Source organism: Lissotriton helveticus, chromosome 8 (assembly GCF_964261635.1).
Source record: "Lissotriton helveticus chromosome 8, aLisHel1.1, whole genome shotgun sequence".
NCBI lineage: Eukaryota > Metazoa > Chordata > Amphibia > Caudata > Salamandridae > Lissotriton > Lissotriton helveticus.
Window position 1 is genome coordinate 375759996 of NC_136069.1, and position 17972 is coordinate 375777967.

Below are 17972 nucleotides of genomic sequence, written 5' to 3' on the forward strand. Positions count from 1 at the left end.
ACAGAGGCACTTGCATCCTTGATTTTCACAAGCGCAATCCTAAAACAGTTCCTATGACCAGGACCTTCTTTCTCCCCATCTGCTGCTCTCAACAATCTCTAACCATTTATACACATAAGAGGCATGTGAACTCACACAGAAGATCCCCTATTGGCAACGCCCACCAACTAGCGGAGTGCACCATCTTTCCTAAATTTACCCACTATGATGGACAGCTCACTCAAGGGACCTGTGCACACATTGGTGCGATGGCATAGTAACACACACGGACACTGGAGACAAAGCAAGCGCTCGAGTTGCAGCACAAATTCAGGAAAACATTCATCAGCCCAAAAACATTTGTGACCTTCCCACTATGATTCACAGCTCACACAAGGGACCCCTGCGCACATCTGTGCAATTGCATAGTAACGCACACATGGACACTGGAGACAAAGATGGGGCTCGAGTTGCAGCACAAACTCAGGAAAGCAATCATCAGCCCAAAAACATTTGTGAACTTCCCACTATGATGAACAAATGGTCTCTGTTTCCAGATACCTAAGAGCCTTGCTAGTTTATTCAGATAACAACCAACACACACTGGGGTCGATTGTGAAAATATGGTATTGTGTACAAAAAAGGGGAGAAATGCTCCTCTTTTAGGTGTCCCCTCACTCACCAGGGTTGCCCCACGGTGACATGCTTCATCATTGGGGCCATCCCAGTCCTCTAAGGGCTGGGGCGTGCTGCGACTTGCGAAAGTTACGTAGGAGCACTTTATTAGACTGTGTGGTGCATGTGTATTTGAGGAGTGGACTATGTGATGTGTGTTAAAAATACCTGCCCAGTAGGTTTACAATAAACTTTATTCTTGCCTCTAGGTGGTAATAAACGGGGTGGAAAGATAGGCTGCCCTAAACGTAATGTGTCCAGATGTACCTATCAACTCCTATCGTCGACATGTTTCGTGCATACCCCAAGCACTATGATGGACAGCTCACACAAGGGACCCCTGCGCACATCTGTGCAATTGCATAGTAACGCACACATGGACACTGGAGACAAAGATGACGCTCGAGTTGCGGCACAAACTCAGGAAAACAATCATCAACACAAAAAAATTTGTGAGCTTCCCACTATGATGGACAGCTCACTCAAGGGACCCCTGCGCACATTTGTGCAGTTGCATAGTAACGCACACATGGTCAATGGAGACAAAGATGGCGCTAGAGTTGCAGCACAAATTCAGGTAACAATCAACAGCCCAAAAACATTTGTGAGCTTCCCACTATGATGGACAGCTCACTCAAGGGACCCCTTCGCACATGGCATAGTAACACACACATGGTCACTGGAGACAAAGCATGTGCTTGAAAAGCAGCACACAAAAAAAAACATTCATCAGGCCAAAAACACTAGTGAGCTTTGCCTAGGCAGCACAGGTGTGTTTTTTAGCCACTTCAGAAACACACATCAGTATAAGTAATGAAGGACAGAGGCACTTGCATCCTTCATTACAATGAGCACTATTATTTTACTTTATAAATGACCCCCATCAGCATTTTTGTAGAAAAAACGGCCTTTCAACAACATTGCAGCCAAGAGAAGACTTCATAGATAATGTTCCCCCAACAAGGGGAGCGACCCTTCCCCAAGGGGCCGCTCCCCGAACTCCGAAATTGATCAACAAAAAAAAAACAAAAAAATCCCTAACATTCCTGCTGCACGATCGCACGATCGTGCAGCAGGAAACCTCTAAAATGCCACCGAGGGAAAGGAAAAGCCTTTCCTTTCCCTCCTTAGAAATTATAATGCAATCTCCCCCGCCCCAGCCGCAAAACTAACCTCTTTGCAATCCGACGCGCAGGAAGCAAATGGCTTCCCTGCGCGTCGGTAAACAAATGGAGCCTCCGGTGACGTCAGCGCGCCTCGCGCGCTGATGTCATTGATGACGCGGGCGGGGAGGGCGGGGGGAGGCAGGGGAAGGTCTTCCCCTGCCATCCCCGCAGAAACTAAAACAATCGGGCTGACTCGGGGGGAGCGCTGGCGCTTCCCCCGAGGGTGGGGCTCATGACGAGCTGGGCTCGTCATGAGCGTGCGAGGAGGCTACGCCATGACGAGCCCAGCTCGTCATCAGCCCCGAAGGGGTTAAAGGGACGGGGAGGCTCTCAAATTACAAATAAGACACTGATGTTGATATCCAGTTTTTGGTTTAGCAATGCAGTAACTCTGAAAAAAGTTGTTTATATTAAGTGGAAATTAATGATCTGAGCAATAGTATTGATATACCTGAGACACTTGCCAAAGATAAAACCCCCACTATCTAATGACTCTCCCAGTGAAGTCAACCTTATGCATCATTGGAAATCGCATGAAATCTGGGTGCTTTTTTTGACTCCCAGATATCATTTGGTCTACAATGCAGGCCACTGTGAAAGCCGCAATTTTTCACCAAAATGGTTTATCAAAAATCTTCCCCATGTTAAAATTTACAAATTACTAACACAGGCAGCAGTGACGTTACATTATGATACTGTACTTCTGCATACTAGGGTATTCCCAAAGCTACATCCAGAAACTGCAGTTGACACAAAACAGAGCCATCCACAGCATTTATGGTTTGAGGAAAAGTTATCATATTCCTGACACCTGCTTGGCTAGTACTGACCACCAGATCCAACACATAGTTCTTTGTTTGAATTAGAAATAGATCAATGGGAATACCGAATATTGCTCGCAAGCACTCTTCCACCTTCACCAGTCAGTCACTCACCTTAGTTCTTTTTTGGCATAACACATTTCCTCTAAAAATGGCGAGTCTCCGAATGTGGTGGCAAATGATTAAAAGTGAGAGGGGCAAAACTCTGGAACAATCTTTCTGAAGTCTACTGAGCAACGTCACCATGAGCGTGAATGAATTTGAATATCTAGCTTCAAGCATAGATTTTCCACCGCTGCAATGGCAAGTCGCCATGTGGCATCCCACACTGCAACCTGCTTCCCTAGGCCACATTATTACATAATGTACACAACTTTTTCTGCTTTTTTAAATTAACATACATTTCGGTTTTGCTGTATTCATTTCTATTGATGGTTGATTTTCTCTCCTTATGTTAACAATTAATGAGGTCTTGTTAATCACATGATCTGTTTTTTGTCCTATTGTTTGCTGCACCTTGAATCCAGACCCCTAGCATTTGAATGTGCATTACAAACAAAAACATGAAGTACAAATAAATATTTAACAAAAATACATTCTCCAAATTCTGACGTTGCCTAGAGGAACCCTACCAGATCAACAAATGCCTTACTTTTCAGCTTGGTCAGCATTATGCACAGTACAAATTACCTTTCACATTGTGCCAAAGTCGGTGTAGGCAAGAGATTTTGCTTCTTTATGCTGTCTGCTCTCATTCCTGTTTATGTATTAGATGCATATTTTTTCTTTGTAAGAAAAACAACTCCTATTCTTCCAAAGACTGTGTGTAAAGAGAGATCTTTGGTTGCAGTATGATATTTGCTGTTTTATGATATGCCTTCTCCTTTCTTCATCGTATCAGGTCTTTATGTGCAATGACCTACTTTAGCCAAAATGCTTTCATATGTCAGACTTTCATGTTATTTGAAAGACTGTGTTTGGAAATTACTTAAGTAAGGTTTCTGAGGCTTCCCTCAGCGCTTTGAATGCCTTCTTGAGATAAACTGAAAACTAAAAGGATGAGTGCAGATCTTCCTTAACAGTAATGCCTGTAATTTTCAGTGGTCAGATAGTGAGTGATCAAGGAAAAAGAAATGTCATGGAAAGAGGATGAAAGACTGCAATCATGAACAAATTACAGAGCTGGTCACTTTAACACAGAGACTGTCTGCAAACAAAATACAGTAAAAGTTACATTTGGAGATGCGCACTATTTAGGACTTAGAAAGTTGCAGATATATTTTTTTTATGACTCAATGTAAAGCATATTAAACCACGATCAATCGGGAAACCATTTGAGCTCTATACGCGATACCTGTGTGGATCTTTATGTTAACAGTACTCTTTATATATGGGATGAAGACCATTAATGTTATACAAGTATGGATGATAACCCATAGACCGTGCCTTTGTTTGAAAACTCTTAGTTCATATGTTAAATACCTTTTTTATTTTTCAAAATCATAAAACCAAATAAGTCTTACATTGAATTCCATTCCTTACTTTGAGCATCTCAGTTTTCCTAAGTGAAGTCCAATTGCACATTAAAAATACTCGGTGGACACATTATGGCCTATGGTGCAGAAGACTGCAGTATTCTCATGTTATGCTGTTATGTTCCCTTTCACCTAGCTGCTCAGCCAATGTGAGTGTTCCTTAAAGAATGTTAGTGTGATTGACATGAGTGGAATGTTTGGGTGCCTGGTGTGAGTGTTGTCAGTTGGAAGATGGGCTGAGCAGCTAGTAGGCTGCTCCTGGTGGGGCTTGCTGTTAATACTTTCTATGGACCTAATAAACTCCATGAACTACATCTCGCCTACGTCTACTATGTCTCCTGAACACGTGGGACCAGCCCACTACAAAGACGATCGTCACTTTTTTAATTGTTCTGAGGGACAAGTTGATCGACTAGCATTGACGTTACAATCCATGTACAACCTATACCAGTGCCTGTTGTTCTTACATCTTACTGCCGTGGTTAGATGTTTTCTTGTCCCATTAGAGTATGCTTTAAGTTTGGCGCGATGTATGAGATGCTGTCCTATTTCCAAAAGTGATGTGTACTATCTACTATGTATTCCCTACTTGTTATCATAGTTTACTAAATTTGTCTATGCTATTCATTTCTTTATATTCATCATCCTGTCTTTAGATCTCACAGTGCCAATATTTCCCTCATATCACTAGTTAGACCACATTTAATATTATATTGCTGTCTGCAAGAATCTCACTAAAGAGTAGCAATTGTACTTGGTTCAGCATATCGTAGTTGTGAAAAATAAAATTATTCCAACCACCATCTAACATGTATTTTACAAAGCTATCCAGCTCTATTATCATAAAAACCCAGGCAGCTGATTCCTGAACACTAAATAAATATGGGATTGCATTATACTTCATTAAATACAGCTTTCTACTTTCAAGTATATTGCATACTGCAGCAGAATGCAGCAGTAAAGCTGTTTGTTTACAAGAAATGGCTATTAATAATGCATCAGCTCCAAAGATTTTATCAAATTTGTCTTGCTCGTTAATTTTCATTTGAAGTTTTCTTATTAAAGAAGTAACAACGATCAAGAGATTATTACTTTGAAGTAGTTACAACTTTGCATTTCTTCCATAGAGAAGCCATTAATTTGCTTCTGGCATCTAGGCCTGTCCCAATCAAATTGCAATATTTTTGTTTTTTGTGTTAATAGACAGTTTCCTGGTTTAAAGGTTTCCAGTTTCATTAATCCTATGTATAAGCTAATAGACATTTGGTCCGTTAGGACTAACCCATGGGTGTAAATCAACCACAACAACAGCATAAAAATATATGTTAGGGGATAGCAACCCTGATATCTCAAATAGTATGGAAGGTTTGCCTTGTAAAGAGAATATGTAACCACTATATAATCTTTAATATTAGTAGCAAACATTACATTGCTCAATTCTTCTATTCAGAGTCTCAAATAAAGATATTCCAAATAGCAATCTTGACATAGGTAAAAAGAAAGGGACAAGTGAAATATTGGAACTGAGAATGTAAAGAGGAATAGAAATCTAATAATAGGATGAATCCAATTATATTTTATTCCCATTTCATACCTGGATTCTGCAAACCCTTTCAAAGGTGAGTTAAATTACCTGAATCCCAAATACTGCCAGTATAAAAATATTTTTTGTACTTCAGTTGGGGATTGTTATAGTAATGAAAAGCAGCATTAAATGACCAACGAAGAGAGTATTTTTATCCACTCGCGACATACTGGACCACTATTGTTCCAATAAAAAGAAATGAGGATCTTGTGTCCGCTTTTCATGAACATCTTGACATCTATAAATAAACATGGTCTTTTTTATTATTGGTAGAATTTGAAATATTGATTCCCTTATGTTTTGTTAAAAAAATCATACATTAATTGCAAGGTGTGGTATTAGAATTTAGTGTAATTTATGTATTTATTTGATGATATTTCAAAACATTGCCCATCAACAGGCAAGTAAATCCTTTTCCTGATGCTCATAGCAATATCTATTAACCATCCACTCCTTTTATTTGTAACCAAATATGCTAATTTTATCGCCTATACAAATATCAGAGAGAGACTAGGTCAGCTGATTTTGGGCAGAAATTAGAATCTCTTTTGCGATCAGTCTTATTCAGAATTCTTCTATAATATTTAGAGAATGTTGACAAATTGTGTTTTCTACTATTCTGTATCTATGTAATCTCAGTTAAAATGTATTGACCTTTAGCTGAGAAAGAGAAACAAGTTTTTAACTGATTCAATAGTGCTAATTTGAGTTATACAATTTGGCAATAAAATCTCAATAGTATAGCACAGAATGTCTTTCATAAGGAGCGGGTAAAATGCATTCCTATGTATAATAAATTATTTGAAAGTAATGGAGCAGTATTTCTATTTGGAAAACATCTCTAGTTTATTTGGGGAATATTTTTGTTTACTAAATACATAGAGCTAAGGCTTGTACCCGATAGAACAGGACATTCATTTAATCACTGAAATTCAATAATCTGCCCTTTGCACTACCAGCAAATTGCATGTCTTAAAATTGATTTTTTTTTTACTCTTATATTCTTGAATGGTTTGTGCTTTATTAGCTAACATCCACTTCATTCATTGCAGTTCATTTTAGGATAGCCCATCCATGCATACAATATTTAATCACCTTGGGCTTCGTTATTGGAATGTACCTTATTTGGATCTTGGGGAAATACCCTCTTTAATAGAAATACAATTTTCTCTGCAGACACTCTTTTAGTTGGAAACTGCAGGGTGGGTAATTTCAAAGCAATAGCCCCTTCCCACTAAATTGTACATGCATATCTATGCTTATAAATATAATTTTGAATGTGCCATCTCTTATTGTCATCAACTTCATCTATAATCTTATATTTGCTGCTAACAATCAAATGGATGTATGTACCTTTCAGCTGATATCCAAGAATATCAAAATGTTCAAGTTGTATTGATGTCCAAAATAAAAAAGGGCATAAATAAAAGTGATATTTGTTGTGTGTATTGTTAAAATGGTCCACTTTTATTTTAAATGCTTGTTAGAAAATTGAATGGTTTATGGTCAGACTCAAATTGTAATGATGCACGATTGAGTAAGGACTTTGGGTACTGTTCGGTACATTGCAAAAAAATATTTTTGTAATGATTGTGCTAATAAAAAGTGTTTTAAATGACATAGGATGCACTAATCGATTACATAGGAGACTCTAAAAGTGTTTTGAACTGCCTTTAAATCTGTCTCCTGGTAGGAATGCCTAACAGCATATTCTCCAAGGATGGGGAAGGTGAGAGATTCTCGCCAGCCAGCTAGATGGGGGCAAACAGAAAGGAGAGCTTGAGGGAGTATCACTGTCACTGGTATTGTGAGCGGATGTAGGTGGAGCCATTGGGGGTGAAGGGAAGGATAGACAAGAATTTGTTGAGAGTGCAGGAAACAATGATTCTTAGTGTTTAATGTTGCATTACATGGCCAGGATCTTTTTCAGATTTATAAACGTGAATTTTGTATATGGACCCTTTCAATTTTTGTTTTGTTTTTACAATGTTAAGGGGCTAAATGACTGAGGCATACAGGAAAGGATCAAGGAGGAAATATCGGAATTTACCCCAGTAATAAAATAGAAATTAAGAAAAGTAATTGGAGGCCTACTGGAGTCACACATTGCCTAAAAAGTGATCTATGCTAAAACAATTTGGGTGCTATCTGGTGGTTTGGAACTCATGGGCAGTGATTTTTCAAGGACTCACAATCCTATCTACTTTAGGAAGTATACTAGCTTTACGTATGTTAGCCTTTACAAAGTGTTACTAGGCAATTGCTCAAACAATTTACAATTTGGATTCAATTGCATTATGCTCCATATAGTTCTAATAATTTTGATCTGACAATGCTGGATGCACCACATTTAGAGTTGGCTTGCTGAGATCACCTCTTTATTCTGTATGGGATTTTAATTATTATTTGGGTAGGAAGCTAAATATTACCAAACGTATGTCTTCACACCTTAAGAAGAAGGTCACATTTACTTTTGTGAGGATATTTCAGTATATCGCCTGGCTGGTGGTTGGAGAAGTATATGTAGAGGAGAGTTATGATATACTTTCTACTCACTCCCATATAAGCAATATTCATGTATTTGGTTTATTTTAAGTACCTTAGGAAATTGTCTAAAATGGACATATGTATATATTCAAGGATAACTTTTGATCATAAAAAAACATACCAGCCACAATTTTGATGTTGAAAAATAAGGGTCATTTTTTTTCTGTAGACCTGTGAGAGGGTGATTCCTGTGGAACCTGACTTTCAGGAGTACATATTAAATAATATCAAGTAATGTTTAACTTACAATCAAATAGGTATTGTTTAGAAGGGTTTGAAGGTGGTCAGTGGTGCAATGTGTAGATATGAATGATGAGAAAAGAAAGAAGGCGAAGTACATGTCGTATGTTAAAGGAGCAAATTATTTTCTGGCGAGTGTGTACAAAGCTATTATTAAACAATTAGCTAATTAACAAGAATTTTTGCAGCGTCTCATTTTAAGCATTTTAAGCATCAGCATTATTAGCATTTGGAATGTGAGTATGGTGAGGCCGAGGGGAGCAAAGATGAGAGAAAACAAGTATTGTAAATACTAAAAATCTATCAAATTATAGTGGTCAACAAATAGACAATACAAATCACACTATTGACTATTAGTGTACTGAAGGAGATATTGAGAAATATTAAGAAGGAGTTTCTTTGGCTGTTTTGACACCACTAACATGTCTGTATTGGTAACCCTCAATTAGGTTCTGCTTATCTGAGGGGAATAAACTAGTGGGATATCTTATTCCAATAGAATTGTATACATTTTTAATTGAAGTTGGCACCTATCTATTTGTAGGCCATTCATTTTTCCTACTGAGGGCAAATGTTGGTATCTTGAGATTAAATCAATACAGCTATGTTTCTTAAGAAGAGCAAACCAACTGATGAAAGAGCATCATAACAATCAAATCCATTATTAAATGTGAATGTAAAAATGTACTCCAAGATCCATGCCATGCACCGCATTATAGCTGTGCAGTATTTAGTATCAGCACAACAGCATGGCTTTACACCTTACCTTGATACCACAGCACAGGCAAATATGGGTATTGCATTATTTTACAAAGCAGAAGTATTGCAAAATAATGCTGGGATTATCTTTTTATGACAGTAAGAAAGCTTTCAATTGAGTCCTTTGGCAATACTGTTGGGTTGTCAAGAAATGTATGGGATTGGGTCTAGCATTTGTTACACTGCTCCAAAGGCTGTACAAGACCCCACCTGCAAAATGTGTCTCTATGGACATAGTCTTGAACTCAACTGGTATCGCTAAGGGTACTCAGCAAGGATGCCCCATCTCACCTATATTGTTTTCTTTACAACTGGAATCATATTTTAAGCAAATCATAAGCTTTAAAGTCATACATTTTGAGTGACCATACTTTTAAAGTAGATACATACGCCAATTACATTGTAATATTTTGCAAACGTTTAGAAGAGGCTGTGGCAGCTAAAACACAGATCAAGAATTATTGTACAGATTGCAAGGACTCTTTTATAGATTCAGAAGCTGTACATACAGGAATAAAGATAACCAGCAAATGAAAAATAGTGAAACTTAACTGTAAATTAGTGTTCAAAATGTGTACCACAACAATGCACATCTGGAACTGACTTCCTGTCCTATTCGTGAAAAGCATTTATTAGTTTTTGCTTCTCTATGTCCTCTTTGCATTTTCACGTATGCCAAATATCTTTGACTTTTACATTATAAGACATTTTTTACTTTCTGTCTTTAATTCAGGGTTACATGTTTAATGCATTATTGGTCTATCATAGATTTTGATGTTGTGTATTTGATTGTTTGCTATTGTTTTATAACACTTTGTCTTGAGAACCATTGCTGGGAATCCTAGCGTTTAATGATTTACTGGCATTACGTGCAGCAGAATCTAGAGGAGACATTTTGTGTTTGTAGAGTTTGAGGCCTACCCTCTTGCGTTACTCTCATTCATGGTGTGGACCACTCACAGTAATCAGTCTTCAGCAGCCCCGGTCAGCCTTGGCGTGCTTTCAGAGGAGAATTAATACAATCTTGAAAGAATACTCCAGTGACTTTATCAAGTGTGATGTACTCTGGGGTTTAAATCATGTTGCCCACATCAAGAAACTACAACTGAAAAAAAAGAGATTGCTTCTGAAGATGGACCAGCACACAATTCAAAGAGCTCATCTGTAGTGTTATTTTGGAGTTTCTATCAACTTGGGGAAATGCTGGACTACTGTGTGAAATATGCTGATGCTGGGGCACAACAAGTAATTCAAGAACTCTTTAAATACTGAAGTTGTTCAAGTCGATATTGTGTTTTTGTTTTGATGTATTCAAAATGTGGAATGTTAGGCATGTTTGCGTGAACAAACGTGAGTCGCTTAATTCAGCAGTTACCTGGACTTTAAAGGATAAGATAGGAATACATAACAATCCATCTAATTCCAAAGGATCAATGCACATACATATATTTATGAATTAAAAGGTTCATGTATTTCTAGCTAAATCGTGATATAAACATTTTAACAAAAGTGGTTATTCTGCCACACATCATACAGGAAAAACAGTTTTCTTGGTGGTCTTGAAGTGTATAGCTGACAGACGATTCTGCCAACTTGATAATGCTAACAACAGGGAATAGAAGAAAAAAGAAGCTTATAGAAAGACAAGATAATGTTTTGTGAGTCCATTGTACAAACATTGGAGATCACAATAAATGATTAGATGTCGTACAAAACCTGGCTACAGAAAGACAGTGTCAACTGGGTGATGGAAAAGAAAATATCAGCCTCGGTTGTGAATCCTTAACCATTTCACTGCCTGGTGTATGCACATTTATGTGCTTGAGCCTTTCACAAAAAATCTTCATTAGGTTGTTATACATGTTAGCTTTAGGGTGGTTTTCCTCAAACTTTTTGCTTTCACCCACCTATTTTTCTGAATTGTTTTTTGCTGACCTTGGGACTTTGTGCACTTTACCATATTTAATTTACTCATAAGTCCTTAGTTAAGTTGTATACAATATACCCGTTGCCTGTAAATTAAATGCTACTACTAGTGCCACCCACTTAAGTAGTCCCTTTAAACATGTCCTAGGGCTACCATTATAGACAGACTGCAGTTGTAAACTGCCAATTCGACTTGGCAAAAAAGAAAACACTTGCCAATAATTAAACTCCCCTTTTATTACATATACAGCACCCCTAAGGTAGACCCTAGGTAGCCCAAGATGCAGGGTGCATTGGAATTAAAAGGTTGGGCATGTCATGTTCTTTTACGTTTTATTTGTCCTGGTAGTGAAAAACCCTTACATTCTCTTTTCACTACTGTAAAGCGCACCTCTTGCACATGATTCCATTGAATTGCCTCATTAAATATAATAGGTGCTAACATTTGATTGGGATCAGATAAAATTTCATGTTTGATGTCTAGGAAATTGGGATAGTGTCCACCAAGGTCGTCAGTCAAGGGGCAAATCTTCAATTTCACCCAGTTAATGATTTGTAAGCTGGGGAGGGGAATTGCATCTCTATGATCCTCCAATTTAAAGTCCCAAAGTGTCGATAGTTGGGCAATATCCAGCCCTCTTTTGTATATAGTTCAACAGAGTTACTTTCCGATCTATCTTCTGGCACTGAATCCACTTCCTCACGGCTGCTGCAGCCTCGTCCTGGTAGACATTTTTGACTTTCAAAAAAGAGACTATGTCCAAATGTAGACAACTTCAGTGTTACTTCGTCCAGTGTCTGAACTGGGGTGGCAGAGTGGGCTAAAGAACGGTGATGGATCAAACCCATATCTTTTGACTGGGTGTGAGTGTTTGATTGGTTCTGATGCTCCGTCCATCACCACCCCCTTTTGTACCGCTTTTGGCCGCCATAAGTGTGGCAGGGTATGCTCAGATGTGAGTCCCTTGCTCACTTTGCCACTGCATTCAAGCAAGCCGGGCTGAAGACGGCTGGAATGCCAGAAACCGGTCCTCTGAAGTTTGTTTCCGGTCCAGGGAAGACATGGCATGGCAGTTCGGGCTGGACTGTTCCCATGAGGCACAGGGTCAGACTGATTTGCATATAGCCATGTCTGAACTGGGGTGGCAGAGTGGGCTAAAGAACGGTGATGGATCAAACCCAGATCTTTTGACTGGGTGTGAGTGTTTGATTGGTTCTGATGCTCCGTCCATCACCACCCCCTTTTGTACCGCTTTTGGCCGCCATAAGTGTGGCAGGGTATGCTCAGACGTGAGTCCCTTGCTCACTTTTGCCACTGCATTCAAGCAAGCCGGGCTGAAGACGGCTGGAATGCCAGAAACCGGTCCTCGGAAGCTTGTTTCCGGTCCAGGGAAGGCATGGCTTGGCAGTTCGGGCTGGACTGTTCCCCAACAAGAAACCGGGCATTGTTTGGATTTTTGTGAGGTTAATAAAAAAAAATCCAGACACCATCTGGTTCTTTTCCGTGGCACAAAATTGTGTATCTGGGTCAAATAATGGAGTGAGACACTGTTTGGATTTGTCTTTAAAGTAAAGAAAACCCAAACAAGGTGTGGCTCCTTGCTGCCGTACAGACACACAATTTCTTCCTCTTTCAATGCATATCTTGGATAGAAAGGCAATGGAAGGAGGAGCTGCGTGAGACTGACCCTGGTGGGTGTTGAAAGAGGAAGGGACTAGAAATAATCCTTATCCACATATTTCAAATCCCCACCTCCTGGTTAACGTCTTTCTTTTTTGTTGGTCGCATATGGAGTGGTATCGAGAGGGAGGGGTGTAGGAGAGGGCAGGTCATCCCACCTTCTGTCCCACCTCATTTCCTCCTACTTACAAAACAAAAATTGTTTCAAGCTGCTACATGTGGCTAGGGAGGCGCCGGGGACAATTATTCCTGCTCTTAACTCCTCTCATAGCTGTACCTGTCCGCTAGATCCTTGGATAGACTTAGGGAATCCCTGCATGCCCATCCAATGTGTGTGATGTCACTATTGACATCACATGCATATGAAATATCCCCGAAGTGAGCCTTGGATCATCTCACTAAACAGTCTTTCGGTGCCAGAAAGAATCAGACCTCAGCAACCTCCTTTGTCCCATGCACAGGCCCGGAAGAATTGGAGAGGGGGACAAAGAAAATGTCCAACTGCTACATTGAGGGCGTCCTAATAATATTGGCATAAATACACAGTAAGGGTGTCCTGGGGATACCCTTTCATTACATATATGTGTATGTTAATAGGAAAGCCCACAATAAGAGATGACTGCCAGAGGATGATTGGGAAAAATAGGATTAAAAAGACATGTAAAAGAAGAGAGCTGCAAATAACACACTCAGGTGAATGTTTGCTATTCTTTGGATACCAATGGAATAAATTGACTTGTAGAAAGATCTTAAAGAGAAGTATATAGAATTGCAACAGGGTTATCCGAAGGAAAGTCGCTTTCGTTCTACTTTTGAAGCTTGCAAATTAGGCAGGCTCAATTAGTACCTGCACAGTCTAGAGAGGATTATTATGATTCATAGACATCATTGATTCCCCAGTTTACTGGGCTGTGTGTTTCTGCTGTTAGAAGTCGCTGCCTAAGGCTAAATGTACTGTTTTGGTTTGCATCAACTTTTGAAAGACACTGAAGTTTTCCTGACCATGCTTTGTCCATTAGGGCCTGGTTTGGGGGCAGCATCAGGCAAGTGTATACAGCCAGTGGTCATTTCCCAGAAGCAGTAACTCATTATACTATATATATATATATATATATATATATTGTGAACCCAGTGCTTTAGATTTGAATAACACAATGTGGGTATGCATGTTAATACTGTCCATGCACTATCAAGTGATGATATAATACATGGCAAAATCAGAGTTTGGAAACTGACACGACTCACAACAATCATTTGAAAGAGGCACTACCTTCCCAGATTTAAGGTATTCTTTGAAGAAAATCAACATCCACAAAGACCTTTTCAGATGCTCTCTTGCAACTGAAATAATGATTCTGAGGACATCTATTCTGTTTTGTTCCATTACTTGTGTTCGAAGGACACTCCAGAGAATCCACAAAAGGAAAGGTGACTGTGGGAAGTGTTCCAAACAATTGAGTAGTTGCTTCTATTCCTTTTTCATTTACAGCAGGGGTCTCCAACTTTTTGTGTAACAAGAGCTACTTATGTTCAATGGAATTCGTCAGAGCTTCACATACTTGTGATGTAAATGTGAACACCCCATTCAAGATTGTCAGCTGTGATCACATTGGTCCATTAGGCAGTGTTTCCTGCAGTAATGTAAAAATGGCATTGACAATTTGAACTAACGTATTGCAAGAATACTACATACATACCATAGACACAATCCTCCTGGTACCAAGGTATAAATGTGAGTAATACATCTCTACAACTCAAATAATAGCTTTAAACACATTTTGAACATTTAGCTATTTTTCTCCAAACATCAGTTTGAGTTCTGAAAATACATAAATTCTTGTCTTAAATACATGCTTTTTAATTTTGGTATGCAAATAACAACTCAATCAAGCAAAAGCTTCCAAAGTAGCAAGCTGGGCTGGGATGGACTGCACACAGGAGAGCTTCTTATAGGTAGATGGAGAACTACTTGTAGCTAACAAGCTAATTGTTAGAGACACCTGACTTACAGGTATTTAAAAATGATAAAGGAATCCCACCAAGAATTTCCAGAGATGCAGCCCCCCCCCCATAAGACCATTTTTTCTAACATAGGCTCAATGTAAAACTTTATAATAATTCCTTAACATACGCTAATTGTACCAATGCATGATTTGTACATTACAGAGTCAACCTCAGCATTTCATGCAAGGTGCTACTTTCAGTGACTTCCTGTATTCTAAGCCTTCTGATAATGATGCAACCTCAGCATTCATTCTGAGTTTATATTTGAGTAGCAGAAGTGTAGACTGTTGTCCAAGTCAACAAGTAGGTCACATGTTTCCTTCACCAATATGAAACACTGCGAGAAGGCAGAGAGAAACTGTATAGTAGTGTAGGATTCCATGGATAAACAGAGCCAGTTGTGGCTGCTGCCAATGAAAAGCGGTAGGACTGCGGGGCAGCAAAGGCGGCCAGGGGGGGACTGGGGTGGAATTAATAATTAAAAAAAGGCTTGCCTAATGCTGCCGGCTGCCGCACACCTCAACGCTCCTCTGATCTCCTGCTCCCAGCAGTCTCTGGAACACCTTCACAGCCTCCCCACCCAATCCCCATGCTCCTCTCATGCTGTACCAAGCAGATGAGCACAGTGCGGGGATTGGCCTGAGTGTGCTGGTTTAACGTTCACTCAGACACAGGGAATCTGTGACATTCCTCCACCCGGCTGTGGAACGCGACTGCCCACGTCTGTTTGGCCGGCCTAAGATGGTTCGCCAAACTGAAATGCACACTTATAAGTGCACTCCACCTTCCTGTTATGGCCCAGCCCCACCCCTCCCTGCTCACGCTTGGCTTAGGCAGTTACCGAAAAATAAAATGATAATATAATAGAATTTATTTTCCAGCTGCTGGCTGTGAACCAGTGGGGCGGCGCTCTTCCGGCATGTGGAGGAGCCACCACTTATTAGAGCTCAGTGCTCTTGTAACTGAAGTTTTATTAAGGAAAACAAGTGCTGACTTTTAAGATATTGCCTTGAAATGCACCATTCAATATAGGACAGATGTACTCACCATAGCAATGTGGGTAGTTGCCAAAAATAAAGTTTGTGGTATTGAATTTGGATCAATGTTGGCAGTATCCATTGACTCATAGCTTGAGAATAAGCAGTTATTTGGGCATTTATCACTTGAAGAGTAATGTGCTTTATTTCTCAAAGACCTTTTATGAACGAGCAATGTTTGAGCCAGACATTTTGTGACTGGTGAATTGTCAAATGTTTCGTAAATGTATATTCTGACTTGATATGTTTTTGTCCTAGTCATCCAGAGTTCACATAACCAGAGCGGTGCTGGAGCAATTTTTGTCCTTTGCCAAATATCTCGATGGCCTGTCCCATGGAGCACCTTTACTGAAGCAACTTTGTGATCACATACTCTTCAACCCTGCCATATGGATACACACGCCTGCAAAGGTACGCATACAAAGACCCACGTTATAACCAATATAAAAGTCCTTGGTCAACAGCTTAACTTGGCTTGGATCAGTTATGTTTGTAAGTAGCAAAACATTTTGTACTTTGGAAGTATTGTCTCTATTTTTCTTCTTCTTGTTTTTCTGAAGATTACGTTTTTAGTACTTCCCTCTCTGGAAAGCTATGGAAGTTCGCATTGTGAATGAATGTTCCTGTGCCAAATGCATGCATTATAAGACAGTACTTCATCTGTCGCAATTACAGTCTCTTCAAAACCACAGCACATGCCTTTCAAAGGAGAAACATGTCATTCACCCCAATCTTATTTATGACACTTTTGAGTTCTTGGAAAAAAAATTAGATAGTGCTACTTCATCTAGCTACCAGTGTCCTAACACAAAATGATGGGGGTCCCCTAGTGAATGTGTTGAGGATCACTAGTACTCCCATATCTATACAGATTCATTATTCTTAGGCCTAATATTTGTTGGAATTTGGTTGCAAAACATTAATACATACCATTCTGATTCCGTATTTGGAGGGAGGACCTAAATACGCCCCTTCCAAATATCGATGTGTTTGCAAACCCAAATTAGTGATTCGGTAACGTGCAACCAAATCAGAGTTTCGTTTTCAAAAATACTAAAATGCTTTTTTGCAGTTTTAGACAAGCAGATTCCATGAGTATGTCTGTTTGAGAATGCAAATAAACTTAGTACATCTAGCCCAATGGGACTTGTGGACTTCTCCATATATTTCAAATAGGAAACATTCATAGGAATGTTTAAAATAAATAAACAATTATAGTCTACCATGAACAGATACTCTCAAATTTGAATTGCTCGAAAATAAGAATAGCTACAGTAAAATAATGAATTGAAGAGGAATAGTTTGTATATTAATTGCATGTAAATGTTTTTACGGAGCAATCTGAATACATTATTTTGAATCTCACTCTCAAAAATATAAGAAATACAAACATTGAGAAACAATTGGAAGCCTTTACGGCACTCTCCTCACTTGAAACTTGAACCGTGCTGCATTAAATATGCCTAAATTACATGTTAAATTGCCTTTTTAAAATGGAAATTAAAAGATGGCGACTAGTCATCTCTCTGGGACAGGTTCTTCCATTAACTGTATAATGGATTTTATTTTTATTACTTTGCAGGTTCAACTCTCCCTCTACACCTATCTGTCTGCTGAATTTATTGGCACCGCTACTATTTACACTACTATACGGAGGGTTGGAACAGTCTTGCAGCTTATGCATACTCTGAAGTACTACTACTGGGTAATAAATCCCACCGACAGCAGTGGAATTACACCAAAGGGCCTTGGTAAGTCATTAACATTAAAATCCTGTGATGAATGGTCTGTGGTTTGGACTATTGGCCTCCCTGTCTTATAGTTAGAAGTGTCTCTTATAGGTTTTAAGAGTTTTGATCTGCCTAATGAAGGGATATAGTGGTGTGTGATAGAAAGGATTGGTATCAAACATTGTACAACAGCACTTCACCTGATACTTTCTGGTACATATGGGAAGGACAATGCGGTGACTCTTGTCCAAGGCATGTCAACACCTTTAAAGAGTAGGTTACAGAAT

General features: G+C 39.2%; 1 protein-coding gene across 7 annotated transcripts in view; it reads left to right on the forward strand.

The window, feature by feature from the left end:
* The window catches only part of NBEA (neurobeachin), a 1787704-nt gene that overhangs the window by 533252 nt on the left and 1236480 nt on the right, over window positions 1–17972 (forward strand). For all 7 annotated transcript variants that reach the window (XM_078657170.1, XM_078657173.1, XM_078657172.1 and 4 more), the window contains exons 12-13: window positions 16214–16366; window positions 17538–17706. In XM_078657170.1, the coding sequence (XP_078513296.1) occupies window positions 16214–16366; window positions 17538–17706 (322 nt within the window). The remainder of the gene's footprint in view (window positions 1–16213; window positions 16367–17537; window positions 17707–17972) is intronic.